Raw genomic sequence first — 19,388 nt, 5'->3', positions numbered from 1 at the left:
CGCATGGTATTGTCAAGAGCAGTGGCAATTCTTTTCTGTTACGGGCACCATGATATTCTCCACGTTTTTAGTTAGTTGATGTGTAGCTAAAATTGTCCATGTTTGTATTGATATTTTGGTCCTGCTTTCCCTTCACAAGGATAAAAAGGTTGTCTAAAAATTTCTGTATACAACTCCTCCACGTCAAATAAGCAATCGAGTATTTTTAAACAAAAATGAAAAGGATCACCATCGAATATCTCTTGTTGCCAGCATCATCAATAATTCATCACTCACGGAATGCAAGTGGTTAATTACTCACAGAAATTCGACCCACACGGTTCAGTTGACATTGACCCAACCTGATCATGATCTCTATGTCTATGATAATGAAGACGATAATAGATCGTAAATAGTTTCGTTTCAGTGATGGAGTGGAGTGGAGTGGAGTGGAGGGGACAACTATAGCTCCCTTGGCCTTTTCTTGGACATCATGTGGCCCTGTCAATGGTGCATATTCATTTGCCTCTGCCTCTTTATCTCTTATGAAGACACAAATTCTTTTTGATGTAGAACAAATGGCAAAATAGATCAAGGATCGATGGAACGTCATAATACAAAAGGATGCAATGGAAATTTGTCTTTTTAGCATCTGAGCTGGGGCTCATGATACATTTTCGGAAAGAAAATGACGTCATGGGTCAAACTCATCGCTTTGCCATGATGTACAATAGATTTCGACCATTCAGGGTCGTTTGAGCCTCCAAAATACAATTTTAAGTTTGTAATAAAAATTTTGACTTTTCGTTTGTCATCCGAAAATGCATTATTGCTCATCATTTTTTTTTATGTGATAGAAGACTAAGTAGTATTTTCACCATCTTTTGGTTGACAAAGAGAGTTTCATTAATGAATAGATATAATAGTATAGATAAATAATGACTATATATATATTTTTTAACTTATATAGAATAATAATACAAAATTATATATTTAATATAGAATATATTGTATATATTAATATGACTATTATATTTTATAATAAATCTTTTAGTAATTAAACTTTAAAATTATCAAAATAATTTTTTTCTTATCGGGTAAAAACGGATTACTCGCGTGTTTTAATGGATCATTTGATAATGATCCAATTAGTTATCGTGTTAATTCAAAATCCGTTATTTTTTAATCGTTTTCGTGTCATGTCATAAATGTTATACAGCTCCCCTTTAATGCAAAGTTTCAATGGTATTAATTAACACCGACAAGGAAACAAATTATATATGGGACCTGTTATAAAGAAGAAGTTTTACTGTTCAACGGCATTAACATTGACAGTATAAAACGCATCGTTTAAGGGGCCAAGGTCTGATGTCTTCTGATTGCATTTAGTGTTGTTTCTCTGTACGAATTAACATTCACAGCGCAAAACGCATCGGTTTTTGGGCCCCAGGTCTGCTGCAGCACAAAACGCGTTGTTTTTTGGGGCCAACGTTTGCATTTATTTTTGGGCCCACGTCTTCAGATTGCATTTATTTTTGTCTCTGACATTTGACCCTCCACTCGTTCGAAAATTTACAACTGTTATATATTTACTAATTATAAAAATTAAAGAAAAATAAAAGCAACGCAGTCAAATAAACACCGGACAACAACCTACTCCAACCACCCCCAGTCACCGCCGGCTAAGTTCCTTTTCTCTCTCTATCTCTCTCCTCGAGATCTTTCTCTCTTGAATTCTCGCACTAGATCGTGATCCATTCATCCATCCAGTCAAACAACAAATGTTTTGTGGAGTTGGAAATTTGAGAATGGAAGATATGGTGAAGAATTCGATAGAGAAAGATCTGGAGGAGAGAGATAGAGAAGGAACTTTGCGGTCGGTGAGGATGAGCTTCGGCGGTGACTGGGGCGGATGGAATCTTTCCTAAGCGGCAACAAGGAACGCAAATACGCCCAGATTTTGTTGTTTCATTTTGTGAAACAGTATCAGTGAAATGTTTTGCTGAAACACCCAATAAGAGGAACAAAATAACTATGATCGCAAAGCTGCTGCTGGAAAGAGGACTTGCAGAGGACATTGAGAATGGTGCTGTAAGCATTAATTGGTTCGGAGGATGCGGGTGAATTTGAACCGTTCCTAAGCGACGACGACGAACGCAAATACGACTTCGCCGACGAGCTTTGTTTTCATCTTATTAAAAGTAAATCTGGGCAGTGATTTGTTCATATTCAGACCTTCATTTTCACCTTATTATTCCTTTGTATCTCTTCTCGACAGTTTTTGGGTGCTGCGATTCAACCTTACAAATTTGTGGCTTCTGAGTTTCTTTGATCCCAGTCTCTGCTTCTGCTTTCTCTGCTTTCTTTCCAACATTATTGCTTCCCTTAAGAGAAAAGCTTGTTCTTTTAAAAGAATTTAGATTCGATTCTCGACTAAAACGTTATGAGGCAGGTTCATATTCTTTCTTTTTAAAAGAAAAAATTTGTGTGAAATTTAACTTGCCATTGAATTATACTGTGTGATACTATAATTCATTTAAAACTTACCGTTTGTTTGATTAAAAGTTTTAAAATATTAACATTAATACCGAAAATGATTATTCAAAACTAAAACTAAAAATAGAAACATAATGGGGTCGGTTGGTGAGGACGAGGAGAGGGATGAGGTGCACTTGAGACAGTCTTTTGTTTTTCGATTGTAATTAACTAATCAATTATGTTATAATTTTTTTTTCTAATTTAAAGTTAAACTTATTCATCAGTTTGGTTTAACAAAAGGTAAGTTTTGAATATAGTAGTACCACTCAGCATGATCTAGTGATAAATTGAGCCTTACACAAGTTTTTCTCTCTTCTTAGTGTAGAATATAGTTTAAAAATAATAATAAAAAAAAAAGACACAAAGGAGACATGTTTTTTTTTAATTTTATTTGTCAAAGAGGAGATATGTGATTAGGGAAAACATTTTGCTCACCACCATAAACTATGGTATATGCTCACAATACACTTAATAATTTGGCATGTGTCATTTTACTTAACTTTAATTTTTTTTTTTCAAAATTGAAAAAGTAACGTTTAATGTGAAAGTTGACTAGAATTATATCAAACAACACATGACAAATGATTAGATATGTGTTGAGCGTACGCTATAATTATAAAGAGATTATATTCACACACCTCAAATTATTTCTCTAACACATTTTTACTTTTTTAATATTTTCTACACACCACAAACACTTGATAGAAAAATATTAAAAAATTAAAAATGTATGAAAGAAGTAATTTGAGATGTATAAATATAATCTCTCTAATTATAATAGTAAACAAAAATGCTCTGACATCAGACCTCTTTGTTGGTCACATTATTCTATAAATACATAGCCATTCGTGCAAACTGATGAAAGGTTTATAATTTGAATAGTATACATACATAAACCAAGATGGAGGTTTGGGAAGAGGAACTGGAGCCAGTGAGCCCTACTGGCCACTATTTCAACAGCTCTGTTTTATCGGTATCAATTCTTGCTATTTTGGAAAATGAATTTCCAATTGATGACTCTCAATTTTTGTCATTGCTCGAGAATGTGTTCCTGCCCATCAACCCACGCTTCTCCTCTATAATGGTACTCTCTCTCTCTCTCTCTCTCTCTCTCTCTCTCTGTTTCCTTCCTTTTACTTATTAGACAACGTTTCAAAAGCAAATTTTGTTTGAATAGTTTAGTTGAAGGTTGGAGAATTATGTTAATTTTCGCATAAACTATCAAAGTCAGTTTAACTTAAAATTTATCACTTATACTTGAATATAAATATCATCAGTGAAATTCCTCAATTCCTCTTGACTAAGTAAACGATTTTAGGTCCAAATACAGTTTCTTTTTGAGTTTTTTATCACAAATAATTCCTAAAATTAATCATCCCATCAAAATGATCCATGAAATTGAAAATCGATAAATGTAGTCCTTAAAAGTGGGTGTCGCAAATTAATATGATCATTCCATTATAATTTCGTTAAGAATTTTGTTAAGTGCTGATATGACACATAAATGAGTCCTATAAATCTATTAAATATTACCATGTGAATCAAAAAATATTTAAATAAAAAAAATTTTATTTTTACTAAAAAAATGACCGTTCATCATCTTCTTTCCTCTACCACCGAGCAACCACTACAGCCCCACACCACCCTGTCGACTGCACCTTCGGGTCGAGCGACACCGGAGAGGTTTCAGTTCGGATTATCGGCGCCGGATAGCACGAGAATCCCAAGAACGGGGTGCGACCGATTGGATTGTCTGGAGCCGATGGCGCCGATACGATCGCGGAACGATAGATGTAGGTTGGGGAGGACATGTGGTTAAGCTTGGAGAAGATCGGACGGGGTGAGAGCGGAGGTGGTGGTGGTTTCATTGATGGAGGGGGGATGTTGGGAGCTGAGGAGGAGGAAGAGGAAGGCGTTGGTGGTGAGCGAGTGGTGGGTTAGGTGGTCAATGCTGTGCATATGGCAACTACATTGTGCGTTTTTACAGGGTTTGGGTTGATGGCTGTGTCACTGTATGAGTCGGGGTGTGTGTTCGGTTTTTGGGAAGGGGAAGAAGATGATGAACAGTCATCTTCTTTTTTTTATTTTAAAATTTGTAATTATATAATAAAAACATATTTAAATATTTTCTAAGCTTGATAAAGTTTTAGATTTAAGCATTGTACTAGATCGTTATGGTTATATTGCATTAGTATAGTACGTGGGCTAAAAGTTTTTTGGGACGTTTGAAGTTTCTTTTGAAGTATTGTTTACATGATGTGCACTTTTTCATAAACAGTATTTATTTAATTTGGAAACAGATTGAAAAAAATGGAAAGAAACAATGGAAAAAGGTTGAAGTGAAGCTTGAAGACCATGTTAAAACTCCAATCTTCCCTTCCAATTTGTCGAATGAATCTTATGACGAGTATTTTGATGACTATATCTCAAGCATAGCTACTAAAAGATTTCCACAAGACAAACCACTGTGGGAAGTTCATGTTATAAAGTACCCAAATAGCAATGCAGCTGGTAATCTCATATTCAAGTTGCACCATGCATTAGGTAATATTTTCTAATTCACCTGGTAATATTTAATTAGATTTATGGGACTCGGTTATGTGCTACATCAGCACATAACAGATTTTTTGACACAATTATGGCAGAATGACCACATTGATTTGTGATACCCATTTTCAGGAACTACATTGATCGATTTTCAATTTTAATGATCATCTTGATTGGACGAGTCATTTTCATGGACTGTATTTTTTAGTGGTTTCAATATTTTCCAGATGTGAGCATAATTAGTTATAGGGCAAACTACATTTCAAATTCTTTCGGTTTGGTGTGAATTATGAACAAGGTCGTGAAGTGTGTGTGTGTGTGTTTTTTTTTAGGCACCAAAATGGGATTTTTTAAATTTTTTTTTATATAACGAATTCATACTAAACAATGCCATTAAATCGTAGTATTAAGTGATTGCCTCATAATATATTAAAATTATAACTTTATCACTCCTAACCTTAATCCACTCCTAACCTTAATCCACTCATAAACAATGCCACTAACTTGTTCGATATTCAGAGAGACGAAACATTAATCCACTCCTAACCACATTGATACTGTCCTAACTTTATCACTTATTGGTAGATATCGAGTTTTATCACTAAAGGTCTCGATAATATTAGAAGTGGAACCATACTTATATGTTGTATTTTATTTTTTCCCATCGAATGACATCCCTAACCTTGATAAAGTTATAGATCTAAACATTGTACTAGATCATTATGGTTATATTGCATCACTATAGTACGTGGACTAAAAGTTTTTTAGGACGTTTGAAGTTTCTTTTGAAGTATTCTTTACATGATGTGCACTTTTTCATGAACAGTATTATTTAATTTGGAAACAGATTGAAAAAATGGGAAGAAACAATGGAAAAAGGTTGAAATGAAGCTTGAAGACCATGTTAAAACTCCAATCTTCCCTTCCAATTTGTCGAACGAATCTTATGACGAGTATTTTGATGACTATATCTCAAGCATAGCTACTAAAAGATTTCCACAAGACAAACCACTGTGGGAAGTTCATGTTATAAAGTACCCAAATAGCAATGCAGCTGGTAATCTCGTATTCAAGTTGCACCATGCATTAGGTGATGGCTACTCTCTCATGGGCGCTCTTCTCTCCTGTCTACAAAGGGCTGACAATCCTTCTCTTCCACTAACTTTTCCTTCACTGCTGCCATCAGAAACGAAGATTGAAAATGTTATGACCAAAACTATCTCATCCTTGTTGAGCACCATATCAGATTTTTGGTGGGGCATTTCAAAGAGCTTTAGGGGGGAAGATGATCCATCACCAATAAAATCCTCGACAAATGGACTTGAGTTCGCGCCAATTACAATATCAACGATTATGATCTCCCTTGATCGAATCAGATTAATTAAGAGCAAACTCGGAGTGGTAAGTATCTGTTTTCTCTGCAATATTTTGGTTTATGCATGTGTGTATGTATTTTTTTTTCTTTATAATATACGAGAATACGGTTTTATGTTTGACCTTTCTTGTCCTGTTTAAAACAAAAGTATATGTTGTTGCTTAATTTTAAGCCATTTATTCTCGGAACTAAATATAAATTTATTCTGCGCTCATAGGATGAGGCATGCAGAAGACTTAAACTGAATATATGTTTAGCCATGCTAACCGTCTGCTTGTAAGTCAATCTCAATGCCTTAATGTAAACCTAAAAAGGTCTGAATGCCGTAACAAAAACCTACCCCATGCATGGTGGGCATGATTATTACTAACCACTAAAATTTAAAGTACATTTAAAAATAATAAAGAAAGTCTAAAACTGTCTAATTCTTTTTTTTTTCTTTTTTTTTTTTTCCAAAGTAATGTGCCTACTCCATCCTAAATTCCGAACTAGTATAATCTTACCTATTGAAGCTAATGAAGAAGCCCTGAAACTATTATTCTCAATTCTCAAATTTGTTCAACTATCCTTTAAAAGAACACATAATTTATCCATAAATTTCACCGTAATGGTCTTGATATTGTTGAACCTCAAGGTGAACAGTTAAATTGGGGACTTTTGAGTCCTTAGATTCCCCACACATTATACTTTTATATAGATCTTTTAATGGCTAGTAACACAAATCTCTTACACATCATTGTTTAAAATATTGAGACTAACAAAAAAATAGAATGAAGTACACACACAAAATGCAAATCACCAAACACCATATTTTCAAATTCGTAAAAAATTGTAAAACAGTTAACTTATTTACTATCACAGACGATCAATGACGTTCTTACTGGGATGATCTTTCTTGGCTCTCGACTATATATGCAAGAGATGAACCAAAGCTCAAGGGAAGCGCATAGCACATCATTGGTTTTACTAAATACAAGGTTCATGGCGAATTATGCGTCGATTGAAGAAATGATCAAACCCAATAGCAAGAGCCCATGGGGAAATCATGTTACATTCTTGCATGTTCCCATTCCCAAGTTGACTGAATTCTCAAATGTGCTTGACTTCGTTTGGAATGCACACAAAATAATCAAGCAGAAAAGAAATTCTTCAGCTATTTATTTCACTAGTGGGCTATTGGAGATGCTGAACAAGTTTGGAGGCCACGAGGTTAGTAAATAAGGACTCATTCGGTATGCATGATTGGATTGAAATAGAGAATTTTCAAATTTTAAACTATATTGAAGGTGGATGTCAATGATTTTAATTTGGAATGAATCAGAATAGGATTATCTATGAAGAAAATTCATCCATTCTAATCCTACTATTTTATGAAGGATTAGAATGAACAAATTTTCTTCATGAGTAATCTATCTTCAATTCTTTCAGTGATCATAGTAGTATTATTATTATTTTTTTAACGTACTTTTAATTTAATATTCGTTCCATCCAAACATGTGCACCAAACCAGCATTCGAAGATGCATGTGATATTTCATATATACAACATTTATCTAAAAATTGTAAAGCTACTGGTGGTGCAGGCAGCATCAAGATACATCCGTAGCACATTAAAGAACTCGAGCGTGGTGATCACAAGTATGATTGGCCCGGTGGAAAAAATGTCTTTGGCAAACCAACCAATCAAAGGGTTGTACTTTTTGGTAGTTGGGACACCTGAGGTAAACCAGATATTACTATATAAGTAATGTTAGGGAGACAAAATTTGTTGACAGTTTTAAAAATTAAATGACATCAAAGTTGATAATTGATTTATTACTTAAACATTGATAAACATGCTTATTCTTTTTTGGTGACACATCATTTAGTTTGCAAATTTAGTCTCCAAATTTAATCTCCCTAGCATTACCCTTACTATATCATGCACACACATACGGTCTCAGAAGTTTTGGAAACAATAATATTCATCGTCCGTTTCTGTAATCAGATACATAATAAATTAAGGTTTGGTTGATTAACAAGGGCTGTGTGGTGTTTCTGTGATTGTCTTGTTCGTTTAAAGCTCTTCTAGTAGCATTTCAGAAAATGATATTCGAAGAATTGTTTTGCAAAATGAAAACAACAAATAAAACTTTACATTTTTTATGATGAGTTTGCATCTTCATTAAGTAAATGAATTTATTGATTTTTATCTATATATATGTGAGGTATGTTTTCTTAATGATAGTAGAGAGATATATATATATAGGTAACACAATTTACATGGACCTGCAGGCACTTGACATATCAATCGTAAGTTATATGGGAAAGGTGAAGCTTGCCTTCACAGTGAAAAAAGGCATCATAGATCCACAAAGGTTGAAGTTGTGCATGGAAAATGCCCTCAATATGATATCCAATGCCGCAGACAAAAATTCTATGCAAAATATATAGCACTGAAGAACAGTCACATATTTGAAACTCTACAAAACTGTAGTGAGCTTATTTGTGAGTCTCTCCTAGTGAGTATCTTAGTTTTAAGATGATGTGTCCTCGGACCCTCTTGGGTCTACTATGTATCTTTGGTAGCTTCGCTAATGGTGTTGAGCATAAAATTCAAGCTAGTATGGACACCAGTTGGTTTGTTGTCAATTCCTTTTCGAAGTTGACGTTGCTTGTTGTCAATAAGTGTCCTTATGTTTGTTATATTGCAGTTTGGGCAAAGCCACACAAACACACTGTCATATTAATCAAATACCGAACTAAATGCACGAGCATATTTTGTCTATAATATGCCATTGTCAGTAAAATAAAAAAGACATGCCGCAAAATAGTATGCTATTTCAAAACTTGATAAGTTTTAGACCAAGTATTGTACAACATCCAAGTACTAGGGACGTTTGATGTTTCTTTTGAAGTACTCTTCACATGATTCATTCTATGAACAATTCAATAATTATTTAATTTGGAAATAGATTGAAAATAATGGAAAGAAACGGTGGAAATTAAAAGGTTGAAGTGAAGCTTGAAGACCATGTTAAAACTCCAATTTTCCCTTCCAACTTGTCAAATGAATCATATGACGAGTATTTTGATGACTATATCTCAAACATAGCTACAAAAGGATTTCCACATGACCAACCACTGTGGGAAATTCATATTATAAAGTACCCAAATAGCAATGCAGCTGATAATGTAATATTCAAGTTGCACCATGCATTAGGTGATGGCTACCCCCTCATGGGCTTTATTCTCTCCTGTCTACAAAGGGCTGACAATCCTTCTCTTCCACTAACTTTTCCTTCACGGTTGCCATAAAAAACCAAGAGCGAAAATGTTATGACCAAAACTATCTCATCCTTGTTGAACACCGTATCCGATTTTTGGTGGGGCATTTCAAAGAGCGTCATGAGGGTAGATGATCGATCACCAATAAAATCCTCAAACAATGGACTTGAATTCGCACCAATTACAGTATCAACTATGGCGACCGCTCTTGATCGAATCAGATTAATTAAGAGCAAGCTCAGAGTGGTAAGTATCAGGTTTTCTCTGCAATATTTTGGTTTCTGTATGTGTGTATGTATTTTTTTTCTTTATAAAATACGAGAATAAGCTTTCATGTTTGACTTTCCTTCTCCTGTTTAAAACAAAAGTATATGTTGTCTCTTCTTTTTAAGCCATTTATTCTCGGAACTAAATATAAATTTATTCTGCGCTCATAGGATGAGGGCATGCAGAGGACTTAAACTGAATATATGTTTAGCCATGCTAACCGTCTGCTTGCAAGTCAATTTCAATGCCTTAATGTAAACCCAAAAAGGTCTGAATGCCTTAACAAAAACCTACCCCGTGCATGGTGGGCATGATTATTACTAACCACTAAAATTTAAAGTACATTTAAAAATACTAAATAAAGTCTGAAACTGCCTAATTCTTTTTATTTTATTTTAAAGTCAATGTGTCTACTTCATCCTAAATTCCTAACTAATATATTCTGACCTATTGAAGCTAATGAAGAAGCCGTGAAACTATGATTCTCAATTATCAAATTTGTTCAACTATCGTTTAAAAGAACACATAATTTATCCATAAATTTCACCATAATGGTCTTGATATTGTTGAAGCTCAAGGTGAACGGTTAAACTGGGGACTTGGGGACTTTGAGTCCTTAGACTCCCCATGCATTATACTTTTACATAGATCTCTTTTAATGGCTAGTAACAAAAATCTCTTACATATCATTGTTTAAAATATTGAGACTAACAAAAAAATAGAATGAAATACACACACAAACGCAATTCACCAAACACCATATTTTCAAATTCGTAAAAAATTGTAACACAGTTAACTTATTTACTATCACAGACGATAAATGACGTTCTTACTGGGATGGTCTTTCTTGGCTCTCGGCTATATATGCAAGAGATGAACCAAAGCTCAAGGGAAGCGAATAGCACAGCATTGGTTTTACTAAATACAAGGATCATGGAGAATTATACGTCGATTGAAGAAATGGTCAAACCCGATAGCAAGAGTCCATGGGGAAACCATTTTACATTTTTGCATGTTCCCATTCCCAAGTTGACTGAATTCTCAAATGTGCTTGACTTCGTCTGGAAGACACATAAAATAATCAAGCAGAAAAGAAATTCTTCAGCTATTTATTTCACTAGTGGGCTATTGAAGATGCAGAACAAGTTTGGAGGCCACGAGGTTAGTAAACAAGGACTCATTTGGTACACATGATTGGATTGAAATGGAGAATTTTCAAATTTTAAGCTATATTGAAGGTGGATGTTAATGATATTCATTTGGAATGAATCAGAACATGATTAGCTATGAAGAAAATTCATCCCTTCTAATCCTACTATTTTATGAAAGATTAGAATGAACAAATTTTCTTCATGAGTAATCTATTTTCAATTCTCTCAATGTTCATGATTATATTATTATTATTTTTTTTAATGTACTTTTAATTTAATATCCGTTCCATCCAATCATTGCACCAAACCAGCATACGAAAATGCATGTGATATTTCATATATACAACATTTATCTAAAAATTATAAGGCTACTGGTGGTGTAGGCAGCATCGAGATACGTCCATAGCACATTAAAGAACTCGAGCATGGTGATCCCAGGTATGATTGGCCCGGTGGAAAAAATGTCTTTGGCAAACCAACCAATCAAAGGGTTGTACTTTTTGGGAGTTGGGACACCTGAGGTAAACCAGATATAACTTTATAAGTAATACTAGGGAGATTAAATTCATTAACAAAGTTTTAAAAACTAAAGGACAAGAAAGTTGATGATTGATTTATTACTTAAACATTGATAAACATGCTTATTCTTTTTTGTGACACATCATTTAGTTTGTAAATTTAGTCTCTAAATTTAATCTTTCTAGCATTACGCTTACTATATCATGCACACACGTACGGTCTCAAAAGTTTTGGAAACAATAATATTCATCGGCCGTTTCTGTAATCAGATACATAAATAAATTAAGGTTTGGTTGATTAACAGGGACTGTGTGGTGTTTCTGTGATTGTCTTGTTCGTTTAAAGCTGTTCTAGTAGCATTTCAGATAGTGATATTCGAAGAATTGTTTTGCAAAATGAAAACGACAAATAAAACTTTGCATTTTTTATGATGAGTTTGCATCTTCATTGAGTAAATGAATTTATTGATTTTTATCCATATATAAGTGAGGTATGTTTTCTTAATGATAGTAGATATATACAGGTAACACAATTTACATGGACCTGCAGGAACTTGACATATGAATCGTAAGTTATATGGGAAAGGTGAAGCTTGCCTTCACAGTGAAAAAAAGGCACCATAGATCCACAAAAGTTGAAGTTGTGCATGGAAAACGCCCTCAATATGATATCCAACGCTGCAGACAAAAATTCTATGCAAAATAGCACTGAAGAACAGTCACACATTTGAAACTCTACCAAAACCGTAGATCTAAAAAATTCATAGTTGGCAGGACTCTTGCTCTAGCTTAAGGCTGGTGGCAGCCTTCTCCTCCTTCCCCTCACCTCCTCTTTCTTGTTCTTATGTATTGCTCAAATTTGTTTCGTTTTAGTATTTCGTCAATAAGTGCCTCCTCAGTGAGGTTATTTGTGAGTCTCTCCTAGTGAGTATCTTAGTTTTAAGATGATGTGTTCTTGGCCCCTCTTGGGTCTACTACGTATTTTTGGTAGCTTCGCTAATGGTGTTGAGCATAAAATTCAAGCTAGTATGGACACCAGTTGGTTTGTTGTCAATTCCTTTTCGAAGTTGACACTGCTTGTTGTCAAAGAGTGTCCTTATACGTGTTATATTGCAGTTTGGGCAAAACCACACAAACACACTGTCATATTAATCAAACACCGAACTAAATGCACGAGCATATTTTGTCTATAATATGCCATTGTCAGTAAAATAAAAAAGACATGCCGCAAAATCGTATGCTATTTCAAAACTTGATAAGTTTTAGACCAAGTATTGTACGACATCCAAGTACTAGGGACGTCTGAAGTTTCTTTTGAAGTACTTTTCACATGATTCATTCTACGAACAATTCAATAATTATTTAATTTGGAAATAGATTGAAAATAATGGAAAGAAATGGTGGAAATTAAAAGGTTGAGGTGAAGCTGGAAGACCATGTTATAACTCCAATCTTTCCTTACTACTAGAAATTTCCACTTTGCCGATAAAATTAGTTTGTGGGCAAAAGTCAAAAATCGTCAGCAAAGAGTCATATCCAAAAATATCGGGCAAGTCTGTGGTCTCTGCCACATCTTGCAGCAAGCTAAGACTGCTACCCGTGTGTGCTGTATTATTACTGTCGAAGGGGAACAAAACTCACAGCAGGTCTTCAGTTGGTGTCGCTGCACAAACCTTATTGCGTGCTGTGTACGTGTGTGTATTGTGCTATGCTGAGAAGGGTAACTGCTAGTATCATCGTGCCGTGCTCTGCTGCTTATTGCAGCCCTGTTAATTATACTATTTAGCACTATATTCGTGCTGTGTTGATCAAAAGAGAAATAAAATGGACAAAAGGATTTGCTGCTAATGTTGATAATAAAAAAAAGGGGGGGAAATGGGATTGGCTGATGCTTGAATTGCAGCGTGCAGTCCAATTTTTTTTAATTTTTTTTTTATTGTCTTTGAAGTGCTGCTGCTTGTCTTTTCCTTGCAGCGTGTGGTTCTGTAATTGGTGTGGTGTTGTGATTGCCATGTATTAGTGTCTCGTGAGTTATTATAATGGTGAATATAGGTTGGATTTTGGATTCGGGTGCAACAGATCATATGACGTATGATAAAACCTTATTTCAATCTATGATAGGTCCTCATAGAAAGTATGTGGCAACTGCCAATGGTTCTACTGCTACTGTTGTTGGAGCGGGAACAGTGTCTCTTGCACCCTATATTCCCTTACATAATTGTTTATTGGTTCCATCACTGTCCCATCACTTATTTTCTGTACCTCAAGTCATTGAAGAATTGGATTGTGTTGTATTAATGTATCCATCATTTTGCTTGCTTCAGGATATTCAGAGAAAGGAGATCATTGGGCGTGACACTAAGAGAAATGGGCTATATTATGTGGATGACGTGGTTCCTGTAAGAGCTAATTTGGTTCTTGCGTCATGTAATAGTAATCTACAGAAGGTATTGTTATTGCATCGTCATTTGGGGCATGCATCGTTTGGTTATTTGAAACATATATTACTTGATTTGTTCAGTGGTATTGAAGATTCAAAATTGAAATGTGAAGTATGTATTTTAGACAAAAGTCATCGTGCTTCATTGCCTCCAAGTATGAATAAAACATCTTCTCCATTTACGCTAGTACACTCTGATGTGTGGGGGCCTTCCCCATTAGTACTACTTTAGGAATTAAATGGTTTATTACATTTGTTGATGATTGCACTCATATGACATGGGTTTATCTGTTGAAACATAAAAGTGATGTTAGCATGATAATTCGGTCTTTCTATCAAATGGTGGCTACAAAATATTCCTCCATTATTAAGATTCTTCGTTCTAATAACGGGGGTGAATATGTTAACTCTGAGCTTTCTTCTTTTTTCTGAGATTAAGGAATTCTCCATGAGACCACTTGTCCTTATACCCCGCAACAAAATGCGGTGGCTGAAAGGAAAAACCATCATATTTTGGACATTGCTTGTGCATTGCTTATTGGCGCGTTCGTACCTAAGAATTTTTGGCCGGACATCGTTACGTATGCCGTGTATGTCATCAATCGCATGCCATCCAGGGTTGTAAAATTCCGTACTCCACTCCAAATTCTGACAAAACATGTTCCGGTTGTCTCTACTAACACTCTTACTCCTCGAGTGTTTAGTTGTGCTGCTTACGTTCATATCCATAAGATTCATCGTAGTAAATTAGATCCTTGTGCTATTCGGTGTGTTTTTCTTGGCTTTGCATCCCAATAGAAAGGTTATAAATGCTATCACCCTGAAACCCGCCACATGTATGTCACCATGGATGTGACTTTCTTTGAATCCAAGTATTTTTATATTCCCATATTCTCACCTTCCGATCCCAAGAGGGAGGGTGTTATTTGTGATCTTGATGGTGTGTTTGGGTGGTTGGATGTCCAAGATATGCGTCATTCAAGGGGAGATGACTACACTGTGCCAAGGGAAGAAGCAGGGTCTCAGTTGCTTCCTACCGAAGATGATATAGATGGGCAGCCATTGATTGCCGCCGAGGAAACTTGTACCGATAGCCCCTATGATGTAGATGGTGTTCAGCCAGCTGCTACCGAGGCCGAGCTAGCCTCACCGCAAGCATCTGTCGAAGCTTCCCCCTCTCTCTAGCTCGATTGTGCCATCGTCCAATACGTCTTCTCTGAATATCCCTAAGGTAAGTACTAGTGATGCTCATGTAACTAATGATGTTATAAGTACATATAAACTGCCACCAAGGCAAAGTCGTGGTGTACCTCCTGACATGTGCTCTCCAGAAGGAAAAGTAAAGTATCCCATAGCAAATTATGTGTCGTGTGAAAACTTTTCACTTGAACGTCAAGCTTGGGTGAACAATGTGGAGTCAATTCAAGTGCCAACTCGAGTAAAGGAAGCTTTGAAGAGTCAAGAATGGGTGGAAGCAATGGATGAAGAGATGAAGGCACTATAGAAAAATAATACATGAGAAGTAGTGGAGTTGCCGAAAGGGAAGAAGATAGTTGGGTGCCGATGGGTTTTTACAGTTAAATACAAATCTAACGGTTTACTCGATAGGTATAAGGTGAGGTTGGTAGCAAAAGGATATACCCAAATGTATGGTGTTGATTACCAAGAAACTTTTTCTCCAGTAGCTAAGATGAATACGGTACGAATTCTTATCTCATTAGCTGCAAATTTGAATTGGCCATTGAGATGGTTTGATGTAAAAAATGCGCTTCTTCATGGACATTTGGATGAGGAAGTGTATATGGGTTTTCCTTCAGCATATGATAATAGAGGAAAAACGAGAGTGTGTGGATTGCAGAAGTCTCTTTATGGGCTAAAGCAGTCACCTCGTGCATGGTTTGGAAGATTCACTCAAGACCATGAGAAAGAATAGGTATTATCAGAGTCATTCTGATCATACTCTATTTGTGAAAATGAGGAACGGTAAAGTAACAGCTTTAATTATTTATGTGGATGATATGATAATAATAGGGGATGATTCAGATGAGATTGTCAAACTAGAGAAGAACCTTGGTGCCGACTTCGAGATGAAGAGTTTGGGTGACTTAAAGTATTTTCTAGGAGTTGAGGTTGCTCGTTCATCCAAAGGTATTTTCTTGTCTCAAATGAAATATGTTCTTGATTTGTTAAAGGAAATAGGGGTGTAAACTTGTCGATATGCCTATTGTGGAGAAACATCACTTAAGGATTTATCCGGATCAAGAACCAGTGGATAAAGGCAGATATCAAAGGCTGGTAGGAAGACTAATTTATTTAGCTCATATCCGTCTAGATATAGCCTATGCAGTGAGCGTGGTGAGTCAATTTATGCACTTACCAAGCATGGATTATATGGTTGCTGTTATGTGTATCTTGGCGTATTTAAAGTCGGCCCCAGGGAAAGGAATCTTGTATAGAAATTCTGGTCATCTAATAATTAAGGGGTTCACTGATGCTGATTGTGCAGGTGATGTGACTGATAGGCATTCTACTTCTAGATATTTTACATTTGTAAATTTGGTTACTTGGAGAAGCAAGAAACAAAATGTGGTGTGTAGGTCTTCTGTGGAGGCCGAATTCAGAGGTATGGCGCATGAAGTGTGTGAAGTTCTTTGGTTACGTAAGTTGCTTTGGGGTCTTGGTTTCAAACCAAAAGAGGCTATAAAGTTGTATTGTGACAATAAGTCGACACAAGAAATTGCAAAGAATCCGGTACAACATGACAGAACGAAGCATGTGGAGGTTGATCAACATTTCATTAAGGAGAAGCTCGAGAGGAAGATTGTGTCAATATCATTTGTGAACTCAGAAGAGTAGCTTGCTGACATCCTCACTTATGCTGTGTATAGTAGAGTTTTTGGTGACTCACTTGTCAAGTTGGCATGTGTGACATCTATGCTCAAACTTGAGAGGGAGTGCTGCGTGAGTTGGTTTAGAATAGGAATGTAAATATTGTGTAAATATTAGAGTCCTTTATTAGGAAGATATTTCTTATGTCCTTTTTTAGTTTACCTTGGAGAATAAGGATTGTATGTATTATATTCCCAATTATGCAATACATGAAAATTAAGTCGTAAAATTCAATTATGTATATATAAATATAGGTAACACAATTTACATGGACCTGCAGGAACTTGACATATCAATCGTAAGTTATATGGGAAAGGTGAAGCTTGCCTTCACAATGAAAAAAGGCATCATAGATCCACAAAAGTTGAAGTTGTGCATGGAAAACGCCCTCAATATGATATCCAACGCTACAGACAAAAATTCTATGCAAAATAGCACTGAAGAACAGTCACACTTTTGAAACTCTACCAAAACCGTAGACCTAAAAAATTCATAGTCGGCATGACTCTTGCTCTAGCTTAAGGCTGGTGGCAGCCTTCTCCTCCTTCCCCTCACCTTCCTCTTTCTTGTTCTTATGGATTGCTCAAATTTGTTTCGTTTTAGTATTTCGTCAATAAGTGCCTCCTTAGTGAGGTTATTTGTGAGTCTCTCCTAGTGAGTATCTTAGTTTTAAGTTGTTGTGTTCTCGGCCCATCTTGGGTCTACTATGTATTTTTGTAGCTTCGGTAATGGTGTTGAGCATAAAATTCAAGCTAGTATGGTCCTTTTCGGAATCGACGCTGCTTGTTGTCAGAGAGTGTCCTTATGCTCGTTATATTGCAGTTTGGGCAAAGCCACACAAACACACTATCATATTAATCAAATACGGAACTAAGTGCACAAGCATATTTTGTCTATAACATGCCATTGTCAGTAAAATAAAAAAGACATGCTGCAAAATCGTATGCTATTTCAAAACTTGATAAGTTTTAGACCAAGTATTGTTCAACATCCAAGTATTAGGGATGTTTGAAGTTTCTTTTGAAGTACTCTTCATATAATTCATTCTATGAACAATTCAATAATTATTTAATTTGGAAATGGATTGAAGATAATGGAAAAAAGGGGTGGAAATTAAAAGGTTGAAGTGAAGCTCGAAGATCATGTTATAAGTCCAATCTTTCCTCACTACTAGAAATTTCCACTTTGCCGACACAATTAATTTGTGGAAAAAAAGGTCAAAAATTGTCGGCAAAGAGTCTTTCCCGACGAATAATTTTGTATCAAAAAGCATGTCGTGCAAGATTTTTCCTGACGAATCTTGATAATTCGTCGACTCATTTTTAAGGCGACAAGTCTCAGTCGTCAAACTGTCCCGTCACCAAAACAACGTTGTGACAAAATATTTTATCAGCATAGTAGTGTCACTTTAAAAAGCTACAGAACAACCCATTTATGTCGGATATTTAGGAAAAATCCAACATAAACTCATGTAATGTCGGATAAAATAACCGACACCATTGCTAGCGTCACAAAAAGGCTTTTGATGTCTGTTAGTCCCCTTAATCCGCCAAGAAAAAAGAAAGCTATATAAAATAAAATAAAAGGATAGTAGTGTCGGATAAAAGTGACACTGAAACTCACATCAGATACAGGTGACACCACTTAACTATTTAATAAATAAACTAAACAACTATATTGTCGCCCATAACCGACACCACAAGCCACTAATAAAAAAAATAAAAAGTCTGTCTCGGTTTCAAATTGATAATAATTAAAAAAAAATTAAAAAACTTCATTAATTATACAATTTGTAAGAAACATATATTCATATATATAAAAAGTTCATTAATTATGTTTATAATCTTTTACTAATTGTACAATTTGTAAGAAAAAGAAAAAATATACCTACATTCGAGTTCCTTTTCACCTTCCTTAATCAAGCGCCAATCTTTCCAATCAAATAGATTAGATTAGATAATCAGGGTTGTGAGCCCTGAGCTTGATAACCTGAGCCAACAGTTTGGAGAATGCAATGTTCCTTGTGGACAACAAGCACACATGCGACCAATGTGTGGAAGTGTCAACCAAAACTATAAAATATCTAAATGGTCTGCATGGAGGTGAATCGGTCCACAAATGTCCCCTTGAATCCTTTGAAGAAAATAGGAGGATTCGAACGAATCTTATCATAAGAAGGCTTAATAATAAGCTTTCCCATGGAGCAAGTTTGACATGTGATTTCTTGGATCGAACCTAAACTTCGGGTTAGTGGATGCATGTGTCATGATTTGAGGATACAGCGCATTGCTATTCTTCCAGGGTGTCCTAAACGATTATGCCAAAGTGTAATTTTGTGCACAATCCCAAAGGTAAGGTTGGCCACATAATGGCTTTCTATAAGGCGTATAGACGTAGTATATAGACCACTCGGGATAC

General features: G+C 35.5%; 1 protein-coding gene and 1 pseudogene across 1 annotated transcript; both read left to right on the top strand.

Moving 5' to 3' along the window:
- Positions 1-3,396: 3,396 nt before the first annotated feature.
- Positions 3,397-8,876, top strand: LOC137707486 (wax ester synthase/diacylglycerol acyltransferase 11-like). The gene is made up of 6 exons (XM_068446364.1): positions 3,397-3,601; positions 4,818-5,061; positions 6,155-6,465; positions 7,301-7,648; positions 8,022-8,159; positions 8,713-8,876. The coding sequence occupies exons 1-6, from the start codon at positions 3,419-3,421 to the stop codon at positions 8,869-8,871; spliced, it is 1,383 nt and encodes a 460-aa protein (XP_068302465.1). The 5' UTR covers positions 3,397-3,418; the 3' UTR covers positions 8,872-8,876.
- An 86-nt stretch (positions 8,877-8,962) lies between these two features.
- On the top strand, positions 8,963-17,430 carry LOC137707818 (wax ester synthase/diacylglycerol acyltransferase 2-like; annotated as a pseudogene).
- Positions 17,431-19,388: the final 1,958 nt, after the last annotated feature.

Source organism: Pyrus communis, chromosome 11 (assembly GCF_963583255.1).
Source record: "Pyrus communis chromosome 11, drPyrComm1.1, whole genome shotgun sequence".
In the NCBI taxonomy this organism is placed as follows: domain Eukaryota; kingdom Viridiplantae; phylum Streptophyta; class Magnoliopsida; order Rosales; family Rosaceae; genus Pyrus; species Pyrus communis.
Note: the sequence above shows the minus strand (reverse complement) of the source record. Positions and strands in the feature narration are given on the sequence as shown.

What these genes read in the sequence shown, in the direction of transcription:
- LOC137707486 (XM_068446364.1), top strand. Translation starts at nt 3,419, where the DNA reads ATGGAGGTTTGGGAAGAGGAACTGGAGCCAGTGAGCCCTACTGGCCAC. An exon ending in CACGCTTCTCCTCTATAATG is followed by an intron (nt 3,602 to 4,817) that starts GTACTCTCTCTC and finishes ATTTGGAAACAG; the next exon opens with ATTGAAAAAAATGGAAAGAA. An exon ending in ACAAGTTTGGAGGCCACGAG is followed by an intron (nt 7,649 to 8,021) that starts GTTAGTAAATAA and finishes CTGGTGGTGCAG; the next exon opens with GCAGCATCAAGATACATCCG.